At 40.3% G+C, this 16,943-nt stretch overlaps 1 protein-coding gene across 10 annotated transcripts in view; it reads right to left on the bottom strand.

The window, feature by feature from the left end:
* The window catches only part of FTO (FTO alpha-ketoglutarate dependent dioxygenase), a 462,015-nt gene that overhangs the window by 332,066 nt on the left and 113,006 nt on the right, over positions 1-16,943 (bottom strand). For all 10 annotated transcript variants that reach the window (XM_045381659.2, XM_065537718.1, XM_015442739.4 and 7 more), the window contains one exon: positions 5,525-6,152. In XM_045381659.2, the coding sequence (XP_045237594.2) occupies positions 5,525-6,152 (628 nt within the window). The remainder of the gene's footprint in view (positions 1-5,524; positions 6,153-16,943) is intronic.

The raw sequence follows: 16,943 nt of genomic DNA, 5'->3' as shown, positions 1-16,943 counted from the left end.
TTATCTTGATAGTGGGGATAGTTTCACGAGTGTGTTGAAACTTATAAAACTGTAAATGTTCAATATGTATAGCTAATTGTATGTCAATTATTCCTGAATAAAGCCATTCACAGAGGGGAGAAAATGTAGCCATTCTTATAGGCTTAGTCTTCTTTTGACAAATGGGAGACATTACTGCTGGTCATCCTTTCTCACCGGTGCTGAAACACTGCCACTCTCTTTGTTGGTAAAAAGTTACAGGACAGTATTTACACATTTCTCCCCTGCCCTGCCTCTTCTAATCTAGACCATCATATCCCTAGTCTGGATTACTTTGGTCGCCTCTGTGAGTTCTCCTGTTTCTCATATTGCTTCCCTTCTTCTACTCTTCAGAGGCTCCCCATCTCACTCCAAATCCAAACCTACTACTTTGTATTCTAACACGACAAAGCCCTATCTTCCGCCACCCATTTACTTGTCCCTTTGTCTTCATTTCGTTTCCTCTTCTCTCACTCTATTTCATCCACACTTGTTGCTTCTGAAACATACCAATCATGTTCTATCTTTCCGCCTATGTGCTCCCCCTTGAAATTTCTCAGTGGCTCATTCTCTCCTTCCAATCTGCTTAAATGTTACCCCCTAAACAAGGCCTTGCCTGGCTCTCCTATCTAAAATTGTAAGATTATCCCTCACCCTTGTTACACAATCTACTTTTATTTTCTGTTTTCCCTTGCTAGAATGTGAGCTCGATGCGGGCAGGGATTTTTGTCCGTCTTGTTCACTGCTACATGCTCAGCATCTAGACAACTGTCTAGCAAATACTAGATGCTTATTGTTAAATGAAAAAATAGTTGCATAGGCATGAAAAAAAATGTAGATCAAATAAGTTTCCCCGCCCCCCCTTTGGTCTTCTTGTGAGTCTTCTTGGTTCTTCATGGGAGACCTTATTGTTAAATGAATAAATAACTGGCTGGTCACCCCAAAAAATGTGACTTACAAGACCAAACAAGGTTTACTGAGCAGTATAAGTGATTTCAAAAATCATTGACAAGGCATAGCATGATACAATAAAACAAAGCTAGATCAAATAAGCTTTGAGATTCTAGACAGGGATGCTGGGAAGCTAAGATAACATTAAACATCACAGCGTTTTTATGAATACTCCAAAACTCCAAGTTGCAATTATAAACTAGCTTTTCACGGTCTCAGTGATGAACTGAGAAATAGAGAGCAAGTCATGTTAAAATAGAGATTCAAGAATTATGGGAACAAATTTCCATCCTTAAAGGGATGCAATTTTTCCCAAATCAAAGACAGGAATGGAAACCCTAGAATTCCAAGAACATTATTGCGAAGTCTCTACTTTCCAGGCTATCACATGACATGCTCAACAGGAAACATGGATCAGCTTCTTCCTTTTGTGAGCCTTCCTGGGTTTTTGTTTGTTTGTTTTTGAGACGGAATCTTGCTTTGTCGCCCAGGTTGGAGTGCAGTGGCGCAATCTCGGCTCACTGCAACCTCTGCCTCCCAGGTTCAGGCAATTATCCTGCCTCAGCCTCCCGAGTAGCAGAGACTATAGGTACGCACCACCACGCCCAGCTAATTTTTGGATTTCTAGTAAAGACAGGGTTTCACGACGTTGGCCAGGCTGGTCTTAAACTCCTGACCTCGTGATCCACCCGCCTCGGCCTCCCAAAGTGCTAAGATTACAGTCGTGAGCCTCCGCACCCAGCTACCTTCCTGGCTTTTTATGGGAGGCCTGGAAAATAATGTCAAGAATACGCAATACTTGGCACTAATTTAAAATCTTAAGAATTGCTTTTCTAGAAAGACAATTTCACCGAGAATGTTTCCTTCCAAACAAAGAAACAAAAATGGTAGCCAATAGTTACTGTTGATCTAAGTCATGGTTCTGAAGGTGTTCCAGTCAAAGAACAAGGTGCTGGACCATATTAAACACTGGGTTTTTAATGCCTTCCCCACTAAAGTTCGTTTTTTATAGCTAGGAGTAACAAGCAATTGCCAGCAAAGCTGGAATAGGAAAATCAAATATTCTGCCTATTTACATATGGTTCCCCGAAGCCATTCCTGATTAAAACTTGTACCATTTCAATCTTCCTACTGGAGATATCTATTAACTAGAACGGCATGTGAAAGCCAATGAATTTAGTATATAATTACACGTATCCTATACAAATTACTTCTCAATGACCTCTACTCATGAAAATAAACCAAAGAGGGATGACTGGCTCATTATAAATCTACAAGAAGATTTCCCTGGGAAAAGGTATTGAGAGCAGAGTCTTGAAAGATCTTAAGCTTCAATTGAATTTAATTTCAGCAGGAAGCAATCACTTCTGTATCTGAATTCCCAATGCATTTTACGTGAACCTCTCCAGTGGCAAGGAACACTTTCCAACTTAAATCCCTGCTCTTGTCACTAAGTAACAATGTGACCTTGGCCAAGCCACTTCCCTTCTCAGTGTTTTCATTTGTAAAATGAGAGGCTAGAATCAAGTGATTTCAAAAGTCTCTTTCAGATCTAATGTTTCATCATTTCATAATTACAATCAAAAGAGCCCCCCTAACCTCACCTATTACCTCTAAGTGAGAAAGCCATTGATTTACCTTTGGAGTTCCCATACTGTCTAGACAAACAAGTTCAAGGACACAGAAAAAAATACAATTCTCTGAAGTGTCCACTCTCTGTGGACCTCCTTAAGCCCTTCTCAACCTCAACCAAGGTTTTAAACCAAATGATTCTCTTCAAGTCCACCTTTACCATAGTTCTGGCATTCTGCCAAGGATTATAAGACCAGAAAATTAAACAGATATCACTTGTCACTTAGAAGACATGCACCCACCACAGAGTTTCAAGGCACATGCTTTGTACACCATCTGACCCAGAGCCACATGCTTTGGACACCATCTGACACATAGCCAGACACCTACAGAAAGTGTTTCATCGAATAAGATAATCTGATGCATTCCAATCATCTGAGAGTATGTGCGAGAAAGCTACAGCAGATGTGGGTGAGAAGTAAAACTGGAGAAAGGAAGACACCAAGACGTGCAAGAAAAAGCAAATGGAGCATACCCTTAACCTTTCCAGAGGTGGACATTTTAAAAACCCAAGTCCCTGGCCGGGTGCCGTGGCTCACGCCTGTAATCCCAGCACTCTGGGAGACCGAGGCGCACAGATCACGAGGTCAGGAGTCCAAGACCAGCCTGGCTAGCATGGTGAAACCCCATCTCTACTAAAATTACAAAAAATTAGCTGGGCATAGTGGTGCGTGCCTGTCATCCCAGTTACTCGGGAGGCTGAGGCAGGAGAATCCATTGAACCAGGAGGTGGAGGTTGCAGTGAGCCAAGATTGTGCCACTGCACTCTGGCCTGGGAGATAGAGCAAGCCTCTGTCTCAAAAAATTTAAAAAGTAAAAAAATAAAATAAAATCCCTGAGACAGCTACACTGCTGGGATAAGAAACACCTGCTCATAATGCACATAGCCTTAGGTGTTCAGATTCTGAAGTCTGGATATTTGTGCTCAAATCCTAACTCTGCTACTTACTTGCTGCATCACCATGAACAAGTTAATCAACCTTCTGTGACTCGGTTTCCTCATCTGTAAAATGAGGATAGCAATAGTACTTCATTACTATTTTGTTCTTTGAATTGTTGGGAAGATAAAATGAGTTAATGCATGTAAAATGCTTATAACAGCATGTGGCACATAGTAGGTGCTCAATAAATGAGCATTCCCAGTATTGCTATTATTATTAGATGGAGTTCTGAGAATTTCTGAGGTTAAGAGAACAAAGGAGTTTCTACACTGCTCTTACAGATTCAAAGTCTCTTTCCGGTGACAACTGCAAGTACCAACATTTCTATATTTATATGTAATTTATATTTGTATACTTTATCAGTCTTAACTACTCCTGAGCATAGAAACTATTCATTAGACATTTAAATTCCTTTCTGAAAGATATTCTAGGTTTCAAAAAGTACTTGATCACCCACGCGAAGGGAGTACAATAGGACCATTAAACTGGAGGGCGGAGAGTAATTGGGAGCACAAAGGCATCTTTGTAGAGCTTGGTACTATCACATGCCACTGCTTCAGGTTTGGAGAGTTGTCTCCTTAAGAAAGAAACTAACTCCATTGTTCGTTCACATCAGAGTTCTTGGAAGTGATAGTTCTTAAATCCCTGGCAAGTCCTTATTAAAGATCAGAGGATCTCAGTTCTTTCCATTAGGACAGCATTAAATCCCTTCAAGCGATTTTCTTAGGTCAGCATCATTATTTGAGATGCCAGAGAAAGTGGTGAAATTTCCAAACGCTAAACTTGTTCCTTGTTTCAGACCGAAGACACAAGGTAAAGTTAGAAAAAAATGAGTAGTTCTGAGGACATTTTTGAGACAGGGAAATTGTAAGAAATTTAAAGGGTACTTTAAAGATCTTTTTTTTCTTAAATCTCTTTTCCAAAACAGTCATTTTAGTAAACAAAAAACAAATAACGATAACAAACAAAAATCCAGTCAAATATCTAGAGTTGTCAGAAAATAATGAGCCTTGAAAGTTCCAGTCATTCCCTGATGGGATATCCAGAATTCTGGTTTTCCAAATATCTTTCAGTAAATCAGACAAGAGAGCTAATACTATGTCTTGTATCCCTTTGCCAAATAATCAGGCACAAAAGAAAGTCAACAGAGGTCATGCTCTCCTCGATCTGTTCAACTACCATTTTTGTAATTCTATTCTAAGGAACAATGAGGGCCATAAACACACAGAAACAATAATAGAAGAAGAGAAATTTGGGTGGGCTACTAAGAGGTAGGCTATGATCTCTGTTTCAAGGGGATTATATATCAGAAAATGCAAGAACAAGTCTACCACGGCCACCCAACAAGGTCTAAAACTGCAGAATTGGGTAGAGGGCTAGGGAGTTTCCTGAAAATGGAGGACTGTCTGCTTACAAAACCTACCTCAACTGCTTCTGGCAAGGAAGGACAGTAGTTACAAACTGTGTGAAGCCAAGAACAAGTCCATATTTGACAAATCACACCCATCAAGATAGTGATGTCAACCATAATAAAATATTTTGGCAAGTCTGGAAATGTGCACCTGTGGGAACCTGGAAAGATTTGACAGATTTTTGTTTTCCCAGCTCTTTATCAGCAAGTTAATTATAGCAACTGTACAATCTCTTCTGAGCTGTAGAGAAAGACAGTTGGCTGTATGAAACCAAGAGGCTGCTCTCCTGGGCACACGAGAGACAAATGACAGGAGTGCTTATGTGCGAAAATATTCTGAGTACAGTATAACGATGAGCCAGCTAGCATGGCTAGATGAGAAACAGGCATATTCTGCAGACATACAGGTGTGACAAGACTAAAAAGTACACATGATACACACACAAGCATGTGCATGTACACACATAAGCACACATGCAAACATGTTCCTGTATGTGTGTATCTCCAGAGCCTAAACAACTCGGGTCATATTATCACATACAGGGCTGCTTTTTCGCAGAGCAGACCGTACCTTCACAGCTATAACTGTACACTGCCACCGCTGACCTGTCCACCAGATTTTCATCATGATGCCAGCTCACTGCCATTTTCCCCATGCCAAAATAAGGTTCCTCTTTCAGGTATGGCATTTTCTGAGGATCCATGAAATTCAGCAAAGTTACGTTGTATGCCGCTCTGCTCTTAATGTCCACTTCATCTTGTCCATCATAGGATGACCCCATCCCAACCCTGGGGAAATCTGCAGACATACACAATGGCACAGCATCCTCATTAGCCTTCTCTTTGGCAGCAAGTTCTTCCAAAGCCTGGATGGTTTCTATCTGCAGGTAGTCATTGAGCTTGAGGAAGGTCTCACAAGCAGCGGCTATTTCAGCCTCGGGGTATTTTATATTAGACCCTTTCACTGGCCAGGGGACTGTGAAGAGCCTGGTGTTCAGGTACTTGTAGGTACAGCCTGGATTACCAATGAGGATGCGAGATACCGGAGTGAGCAGATCTTTGCCTTGGATCCTAACCAGGTCCCGAAATAAGCAGCCATGCTTGTGCAGTGTGAGAAAGGCTTCTTGAACCTCTTTATGGAGCTCCTCAGATACACTGCTGGCTTCTCGGAGAATTAGTTTGGGATATTTCAGCTGCCACTAAAACAAAACCAAAGCAAAAACAGATGTTGATGTATAGTTACAATTGTATTATTTCCAAAGGTGTGTTTCTTTGTAAGCATCTGGGGAGTTGTTGGGGGACTACCTGGTGGTTATTTCTAAACAGGAGTCACATCTTCCTAGCCCAAAACAGAAAACCAAATAAAACAAATGTCATCAAACTCTACAGTCAAGATTTTCAAGTTCAAGCTCAAATTACTAACAACCTTTAATAAAAAACAAAAAATAATAATGTGGGTCCTGATACACCAGAATTACTCTGTGACCACTTTTTCTCACCCTAAATCTCAACACCATTTTATTAACTGCTTATTATCTAAAATATTTATTAAGCACTTACTACGTACCAGGTACTATTGTAAATTATTTGTGAGCATTAGCTCATTTTAACTCTATGCATAGCATTATTATCTCAAGTTTATAGATGAGACCACTGAAACATAGAGACATTAATTTGACCAAAGACATTAATTTGCCCAAAGTCACACAGCTGGCAAATATTGGAGCTGGAATTTAAAACCCCTGGACACCAACCCCTGGCTTCCAGGGCATGAGTTCTTAACCATGAGTATGCATTGTTTCTCAATAAATGACAAACTGGTTTCTGCTTAACACTTTCACAAAAAGAGAACTCCCTTCTCTTCAGGAGTTAGACATTAAGTTCCATGAACACAAAAGTCATGGTAATTTTGCTCATGACTATAATACAAGTGCCCAGAATTTACTCAGTAAATGTTAAAGGAATGAATAAATGGATCTGTGGATGGATGAATGAGGTGTTATTACATTGCAATTCTAGAAAGTTCTAATAATTCTTTTTTTTTTTTTTGAAAGTTCTAATAATTCTACTGGTGTCACTGGAGAAGAGTAATATTAGCCAATTCCCTCCCCTAATAAAGAAATACATGGAATGATTAATGTAGATTAGGGCTGCATTAGCTTTTCGGCTACCACTTTCCTTAGGACTTGGCATGTGAATCGGTGTCAGGCTGGAGTTTCCTGATTCTGTATAATGCAACTGATTTATTTGTAACCAAATCACAGGATTTTACATTTACTTCTGTAACGTTTTATCGGATCTGTTCCTTCCTAGTTCTGGGCTGTCTTAAAGAAACAGTCAGACATGATCAACACATTAACCTGTCCTCCCTGTATTGTGCTGCCCACAATTGTTAAGATACCTTCCTTCTCTGTCTTCATTCAGTAATTACCATTCATACGATAGACAGGGCAAGTCCAGTATTCTTCCATACATTTTTTTTTTTCATGCAACATCTGTTGCACCTACCACCAGGTGGAAATAAGGTCCCTGCTCTCACAAAGCTTTCTACTAAATCAAGTAAATAAATAAAGAAAAGCAACCCCAAATTGTGTTAAGTACTAAGACAGAAACAAACCAGTAGGAAATCTTATTAGAGCAGGAAGAATTCCCTAAGGAGACGGGATTTAAGCTGAGATCTTCAGGAAAAGAAGGTACCAGAAATATGACAAGTCAGAGAAAATGCTTCCCAGAAAGAGAGACCAAAGAAGCCAAAGGCGCTCAGGAAAAAGACCAATCTATTCTAGGGACCAAAAAAAAGGCTTGTTTTACTAGAGCACAAGAGCCAAAGACAGAGTGACGTGCGATGAGGAGGCAGAGGAAGGCGGAGGCCAGATCACACACAGCCTTAGAGGTCATGGTAAGGAATCTGGAGCTAACTCTAGATGCACTGGAGGATGTAGAAGGGAGAAAAATAACTTGATTTACATCTTATACAAATCACTCTTAGTTATAATATCAGGCATGGATTGGAAAGAGGCACATGTGAGCGTGGAATGTGCTATTACAATCATCTGGGAGAAAAGTGATGATGGTCTGGACTAAAATAGAGGCAGAGATAAGTGGACAGATGAAATACATATGTTGTAGATAGAACAAAAGGATGTGTTTATGAATTAGATGCAAGGGATAAAAAAAGATAGAAGTCTTTTGGGGTTTTTTGGTTTTTCTTGAGATGGCGTTTCACTCTTGTTGCCCAGGCTTGAGTACAATGGCGCGATCTCGGCTCACTGCAACCTCCGCCTCCCCAATTCAAGTGATTCTCCTGCCTCAGCCTCCTGAGTAGCTGAGATGACAGGCATGCACCACCACACCCGGCTAATTTTGTATTTTTAGTAGAGACGGGGTTTCTCCCTGTTGCTCAGGATAGAAGTTAAGGATACATTCCAGATTTCTGGATTTAACAACTAAATAAGTAATTTGCCATTTTGTGAAATAAGGAAAACTGAAAAAAAAGAGAAATAGTAGAAGAAAAAGGGGAAATAAAGCGTTCACTCTGGAGCTGCAGTCTTGAAGACACCTATGAAACCTCCAGGTGAAAATATGGGGGGGAATTAGATGTGCACATCTGGAGCTCAGAAGAGAAAGGAGGGCAGAGGAACGCAATGCGGGAGTGATCAGCACACAGCTTGGTTTTAAAGGCCTAGGAATGAATGAGATCACCTAGGGAAACAGTACAAATATCAAAAGGAGACCAAAGCTATTTCTTGAGTCACAGCAGAAGCCTCAACAAAGGAGAACCAGCAGAAAACCAGCAGAGTGTATTAATGCAGAAGCTACAAGAGGAGAGCATTTCTAGAAGGATGGGGTAGTCAATTATGTCACCTGACACTGAGGGGCCCAGTGAGATGACGCCAGATGATCTAGTAGATTTGGCAGCATGGAAATCACTTATGGCAATGACAAGAGCAATCTCAGTAGAGAGCTGGGGGTGGAAGTCAGAATGGAGTAGGCGAAGACGGAATGAAAAAGGAGGAAGTGAAATGGCATGTAGAGATGTCTCTGAATGGTTCTGCTATGAAGGGGAGTAGAAAAATGGAGCTTTTGATAAAGGAGAAGACCAGACTAAGCGACAATCTCTAATGATGGAAGATGCTAGAGAATACTAGAGTTTCTCAGTACACTCACGAGAATGATACAAGAGAAAGAGGCTGATGACACAGAGAGAGTGAATAACCAAAGAAGTGGAGACCTTGAGTGTCTAGAGCAGTAGCCCCCAAGTCAGGTATGTAGGGATTTGTAAGGCAATCTGGTAGAGTGCTGGGGCACACGGGGGAGATAGAACTGCTTTATTTTTAATATAAAATAAAAGAAATCAAGCATTCTTAAAATATGTGTGCATATATATATATATACACACACACAAATAGGTTTAATATGAATATTATTATAAAACAGACACAAGTACATAAGTACTACTACCAGCACACTACCGGTAGTGTGCTGGAGTCACTCCACACCGGCTCATGAGAGCTCATTGTGTACATCTCTTTCCAATCAGGCATTCAGTAACACCATGATGGTGGCTTGAAACTGTCCACAGTGAGAGTATGTACATTGCGGAAATCAAAAAACACTAAAAATCAAGGCTGGTTCTCTTCCCCTACAGGCCACTTGTTAAACATTTTCTAGGACATCACTATATGTGCTTATCTACTGATAGCAGTATGTGATCAAAAATATTTGGATAGGAGAGAAGATACTTCTTATATTGCAATAGGCTAGAAGGAGAAAGAAGGTATGAATTCAGATAGGATGATAAATGTAATAATAGTAGGCAGATGAGTAAGTTCTAGGGTTTCTTTTGGAGGGGTGGTGGTTACAGAAAGCTCTGACTTTCTCAGCGAAGTTAAGGTGAATCACTAGCTAAGAATGCATGCTGGTCATTAGAGCTGTTTGCTAAATAGTTCTGGATTCCTCCCCTGCTACCCAGCTTTTTGGGCCCAGTATAAAATTACACTTCCTGGCCCCCTCATGATGGATGAAACATGGGATTACTTCTGTCCAGTGAAAAATGATGGTCATCCTTCCAGCCTGGAACATGTCATTGTCACTGCAAGACCCTCCAGCATACTCTGCACCCCTCTGCCACAGCAACCAGCTGGTGGCTGCTTGGATCTCTGAGCTACTTTAATGGGTAGTGACTCTGTGCCAACCCACAAATGATACATAAAATGGACAAGAAATATCATTGTGTGGAGCCACTGAGATTTGAGAGTCATCAGTTACTATAGCATAATCCAGCCTGTTCTGAGGCAGAGTGCAGGAGATATTATAGAAGACATGAAGAAAGTGGAAGTACACGTAAGAAAAATAAATGAGTCAAGTTTGAATGTGAAAAAATGACTTTACTAGGTAAGTGTGGTAGGACTGCCCTGCTTCTCAAAATGCCTATCTGAGGTGTTGACCATGAACTGAAAGTGACAAAGAGAGGAGTCATGTGGCATACCACTATGGACTGTCATTGAGACTATCAGGGATCCATTAAGGATTTGGAGTTTCCATATTTCAGTTATCCCCATTGAAAAACAGAAACAGTGATATCGTACTTTCTATTTACATAGCTTATGAAGAAAGCAATGCAATCCTGTAGGCAGAGACCAAATATTCTGGAGCCATGAGCAGTAACTCTAATTCGATCACTCTACTGGTTACTTTCTAAGCAAGTCCCTGAGGCCCCAGTACACTGAAAGCAATGATGAAGAAGTGATGAAGAAGGTAATTTCTTCACACTGTCTTAACACCTCCAGTACTCTCTGAATGGTCTTTAGTATAAAATAATAAAGAAAAGTATGGTAATTCCAAAGAACTCTGTTTCTGAACACACTCCCCTCTGGGACTAAGAAAGGAACACTGAAAATAATGCACTCATATGCACAAACGCCTGCCCTCCCCCCATTGAAATCTTGCTGCCCTTGTTCAACATACACTGGGTACCTCAACACTATATAAGATCTATATAATACAGGGAAATTATAACCCTATGGACCAGGAAAACCATAAAACCAGATAAATATTATCTGTAAATACCTTGACATAAAAAACAGCATAAAAAGAAAATAATGGCATGGGAAAATATTCCATTTTTTTCCAATTAGATCATGTCCCTTTTCTCTCTGACCATAAGTGCTTCTATTCCTGCAGTCCTCAAGTGTCCAGCTCTTAAGTACTTCCCCAAGGCTCTTCCCCCAACTGCACACCTGGATGTTCCTTCCCATCCCTGGGTCCTTTTCTCATAGAAACCTTTCCTGAATCTCCACCCTCAAATAGGTGCCCTCTGTTATCACTCCACACACTTTACTTTTCTTTCATAGCACTTATCTATTTGTAACTATATTTATTTAAACTATTATTGGTTTAATAATCTGTCCTGTAAGATCACAAGCTCCTAAAATAAGACAGTATTAGTGGCCAGGAGCAGTGGCTTACGCCTGTAATCCCAGCACTTTGGGAGGCTGAGGCAGGTGGATCACCTTATGTCAGGAGCTCGAGACCAGCCTGGCCAACAAGGTAAAACCCCGTTTCTACTAAAAATACAAAAATTAGCTGGGTGTGGTGGCAGGCGTCTGTAATCCCAGCTACTCAGGAGGCTGAAGCAGGAGAATCACTTGAACCCGGGAGGTAGAGGTCGCAGTGAGCCCAGATCGCACCACCGCACTCCAGCCTGGGTGACAGAGTGAGACTCCGTCTCAAAAAAAAAGAAAAAAAAAAGAAGAAGAACAAGAAAATAGCATTAGTACCCATTATAGCCACAGCACTTGGCTCCACATAAGTGCTCAAGACTCCTTTCTAAGTGTAAAAGCTTTAAAAGACTGAAGCAGATGCGTGGAGATCTTGGCTGGGGTAGGAAAGAAAACTAAATGTAAAGAGGCATGAGAGATCTTTTTGGGGTGCTAAAAATGTTCTAAAACTACTGTGATGATGGTTGTATGCCTCTGGAAATTTACCAAAATCACGGAATTATACAATTTTAAAAGGTGCATTTTATGGTATGTACATTATACACATATACAGTTAATCAATAAACTTTTTTAAAAAGAAGATTGATAGATGTGAATATCTGAAATTTTAAATTTTTGTATAAAATAAATCATAAAAATAAAAGGCAAACAAACTGGAAACAAAAGTACAACCTATCTGGCAGGAATGTAGAACCATTAATGCAGAACCATTAAAAATTTAAATCCACACACACACACACACACATTCACAAGCAAATTAATAGAGAAGCCTCTTAGCACATAAAAAAATTAACTGCCTGGGCGCGGTGGCTCACACCTGTAATCCCAGCACTTTGGGAGGCTCAGGCGGGTGTATTGTTTGAGTTCAGGAGCTCGAGACTAGCCTGGGCAACAAGGTGAAACCCCCTGTCTAATAACAATACAAAAAAATTATCCGGGTGTGGTGACACGCATTTCTGGTTCCAGCTACGTGAGGGGCTGAGGTGGAAGGACGGCTTGAGCCCAGGAGGTAGAAGCTGCAGTAAGCCTAAGCCTGGGCCACAGAGTGAGACCCTATGTCAAAGATAGATAGATAAATAAATATGAACTCTATCAAAGTTGGAAAATATATAATTGGTATTAAATTATACTTAAATTAGTTACTGTCTATCAAATTTACATTAAAACATTTTATAATAGTAATACATATTGTTGATAATGGCAAAATTCAATATTCTGATAGCAAGCAATTAGGAATGCAAATTATTACAACGTTGCTTAAGGCCAATTGGACAAGATCTTTCAGATCCTAAATATGCCTATGTCTTTTCATGCAGTTTTTCTACTTTTAGGAATTTGTCATAAGGAAGTTATTAAACACACAAGATTATAAGAATATTTATCACACTGTTATTGATAATAATTAAAAACTGAAAACCACCGAAATGCCCAAGAAGGGATTAGAAGGGAAAATGGTACAACCACGTGATGGAATATTAAAGTAACCAACTTAACTGTTTGAAAGTCAGTAGGAAACTATAGTCATAGAAGAAGTTAGTAACAAGATAGTCAGACAAGAGGATCTCAGTTTCATTAAAAGAAAAACAGTATGTTACTGTAAAGGCTCACAGAAAAAAAAAAAAAAAAAACTTGGAGAAAAAGATAGCCAAAAGTTTATGGTGGTTATCCCTGAGTAACGTACTTGAGCATCATTTTAATTTTCTTCTTTAGACATCTATATTATTTTCAAATTTCCCAAAATAAGTGTAAAATATTTTTAATCAAAAAAATCAGAGCGAAGATGCTGCACTAAAAAACTTCTTAATTCTCATGACATTTCTTATATTTGCCAAGAGATTCTTTCTGATGGCTCTAAATGGTCAAAAATCTTCAAGAGAACTTCTGGTACTATTTAAATCTGTTGTTCAAGACTGAGGAATTTTCATTGTGCCACAGTGAAAACAAATAATAATAACTAGCTAATTTTGTCACTATCTCAAAGAAAATGTAAGAGAAAAAAAAATCCCAACCTAAATGCCCTCTTTTATTGTTTATAAAGTAATTTAAATTAGTGCCTGACACATAAACATACTACGTAGCATTTGTTCAATTTTTCTTTAAAAAAAAAAAAAGAACAAGTAACTTTGGAGAATAAGTGAACATTAAGTAACTTAATATTAATTCATTCTGTCAAACAAATAAGTTCACTTTCCATTTTGGACAGGTACATGTAGAACATCAGATATCACAAATAATTTGGAACAGCTGTTGGCAGATTTTCAAATATGCTAGACTTTTTTTCATTTAATCCCATTAGAGTTTTTTCCAATGAGTCATGAAATTTATATTAGTAGTTGTCTGGTCACATACTGTATTTCTTGAGATCCACAAATGATCCTGTGGCATAAATGATGATTATATAGTTTAATAAGTATTTGGAAAAGTATTTTAGATATAAAATGCCAGCATGCCAGGCCTTTGTCAATGGCTGAAAGATGTGGAAAGCTAAGCTCTCTGGAGATCAGGCTTCATTTTCTGTCTATTTTAAGCCATTACATAAAAATTCTACCTTTTCCTCCCATATCAAGAGATGCTTCTGAAAGATTTCCTCAGACAGAGAAGTCAGACATGGTTTTAAATGAGTAAGATACCAGTTTACCAGAGGCTCACTTAAATGAAGCCCAGTGGAACTCAACCTTGGGTAGAGAGAAAAAAAATTTTAAATCTTCAAGTGACTTGGGAAATGCCCTTCACTTAAAAGTGCTAGAATATTCTGATTTTAGAGGAGCATATTTCTAATCTAGCTGTTAATGGATATTGCTTCTAACTCTATTTTGCACTCAGCGATTTGCACCCTATCACTCATTTGCTATACAATTTTTGTTGTAAAATGCTTGCAACTTGGCAGCTGTCCGATGACTAATGGGCTAAACACTCATCTGACCCAGACTCTGTCTGCATGATGCAAACTAGAGCCCCAGAAGGGATACACTTCTGGAGTCACTGTTCAGACTCTGCCACAGCTATCACAAGACTTGAGGTAACATGTGCTTTGCTACAAAATGACACAGAGATTCTCGTTCATTCATTCATTCATTCAATACTTCATTTCATTTTGTTTACTTAACATTTCCCAAATACTTGCCATGCCCAGGCACTGTCTAAAGTGTCAGACATAGAAGGATTGAAAGAAGATAGGTCCTATTTGACAGCATCTCATAATTGAACAGTATAGACCGAAATGGAAAGGAAAAGAGAAGAACCTACTACAATAGAAGTGTGAGTATACTGCTATGGGAGCGGAGAATAATTAGGAAGGAAAAGCTGGAAAACCCTTAGGTACTGAATACATATGTATTGAGCACTTACTATTTGCAAAGCACTTGGGTGCTGAGAATGTGGAAGACAGCAAAACGTCTATTTTCTCTCTAGAAGCTCATGTTCTAGTATGCTGAGCCACACAATAAGCATATAAATACATAAAATATGTGGTATTTTAGATGATGATAAGTCTATGGAGAAAAATAAAGCCAAGAAAGTAGGATAGGGAGTGCTGGGGTAAGTATGCCTATTTTACACAGGGTGGTGAGGGAAGGCCTCTAGATACAGTGACATCAGAGCAGAAGAAAGCAAGAAGTAAGGATACAATCTCTGCAGATGCCTGGGGGGATAAGAGAGTTCCAGGCTGAAGGAACATTCAGTGCAAAGGCCTTGGGGCAGGAGTGAGTTTGGTTTATTCCAGGAAGAGTAAAGTGCCAGAATAGGAATAAAAGTGTGAGGACGGTGGGGAGTGGGCAGGAGCAGGAAATGAGGTGAGGGAAGCAGTTAGGAACCCAAGCATGTAGAGCTTTGTGGGTGCATGTCAGGTCCTGGGCTGATGGGAAGCTATTCAAGGGCTTTGAGCAAGAAAGTGTAACGAGCTGATTTATGTTTTCAAAAGAACACTCCGGATGCCGTGTTAAAATCAACTAGACTGGAGGAAGGAGGCAGAACCAGTCAGGAGGCTGTTGCAACAGAGATGATGGCAGTTTTGGCCACGGCGTAAGCAGCAGAGGTGGTGAGAAGCAGTCAGATTTTGCATACATTTCAGAACAAAAGGGATTTTCTGAAGCCTTCACAGAATATGTAGTGTTTAAGTAAAGTCTTTAAGAGTAGATGCTTACCAGACAGAAAAGGGAAGAGAGTACTAGTGGGCACAAAGGCAAGGAAGGATAAGAGGGCACAGCAGAGTCAGGGTGGAACCAAGAACTCCCTATGACGAGAGTTTATGGTTGGGTGCCATTTTAGGCCATGGAATGAGATTACACCAGAGAGGTTAGTTTAGGGTCAGAAAGTCAATGGCAGCCAGGTGTGGTGGTTCACACCTGTAATCCCAGCCCTTTGGGAGGCCGAGGCAGGCAGATCACTTGAGGTCAGGAGTTTGAGATCAGCCTCGCCATGTCCATCTCTACTAAAAATACAAAAATTAGCCAGGCATGGTGACGTGCACCTGTAGTCCCAGCTATTCGGGAGGCTGAGGCAGGAGAATCGCTTGAATCCGGGAGACAGAGGTTGCAGTGAGCCAAGATCGCACCACTGCACTCCAGCCTGGGCGACAGAGCAAGACTCTATCTCAAAAACAAAAGCAAAACAAACAAACAAACAAAAAACCAAGAAAGTCAATGGCCTTATAGGGTGGATATGCTGAGGAATTTGAACTTGACCTTGGAAAGAAAGGAGACTCAACAAAATTTATAAAACAAGGAGGTACAAGTCAGTTCTGATGGCACTGGGGAGGGCATGAGGAATGCCAATCAGGAGGATGCTAAAACTGCGGAGGCGGAAGGTGATCAATGCGGCCTACATAGTTGAGGTAGTGTCTGTGAAATGGAAAAAGAAAAAACAATTTGAGAGATTCTAAAGAGATAAAACCACCAGGGGCCCAGCGACTAAATGAGGGAAGAAAGCAATGGGTAGAAGTTGAGGGTGGTGAGCTTTCCAATTTTATTTATTTATTTATTTATTTATTTATTTATTTATTTATTTTTTGAGACGGAGTCTCGCTCTGTCGCCCAGGCTGGAGTGCAGTGGCCGGATCTCAGCTCACTGCAAGCTCCACCTCCCGGGTTCACACCATTCTCCTGCCTCAGCCTCCCGAGTAGCTGGGACTACAGGCGCCCGCCACCTCGCCCGGCTAGTTTTTTGTATTTTTTAGTAGAGACGGGGTTTCACCGTGTTAGCCAGGATGGTCTCGATCTCCTGACCTCGTGATCCGCCCGTCTCGGCCTCCCAAAGTGCTGGGATTACAGGCTTGAGCCACCGTGCCCGGCCGAGCTTTCTAATTTCAAGAAAGGGACTAGGGGATACCATTACAGAAGAGGCTGGATGGGAGGAGCCTTGTTGAATGAATCCTTATTAAAATGTAAGTCACATCCTATCATGCTTGTGCTCCAAGCCCTCTCATGCCTCCTCATCTCAGAGTAACCACCAATGTTCTTCTTACAGAACTTACAAACTGTAAGTTCCTATATA

The sequence above is a fragment of the Macaca fascicularis genome, chromosome 20 (genome assembly GCF_037993035.2).
Source record: "Macaca fascicularis isolate 582-1 chromosome 20, T2T-MFA8v1.1".
In the NCBI taxonomy this organism is placed as follows: domain Eukaryota; kingdom Metazoa; phylum Chordata; class Mammalia; order Primates; family Cercopithecidae; genus Macaca; species Macaca fascicularis.
Note: the sequence above shows the minus strand (reverse complement) of the source record. Positions and strands in the feature narration are given on the sequence as shown.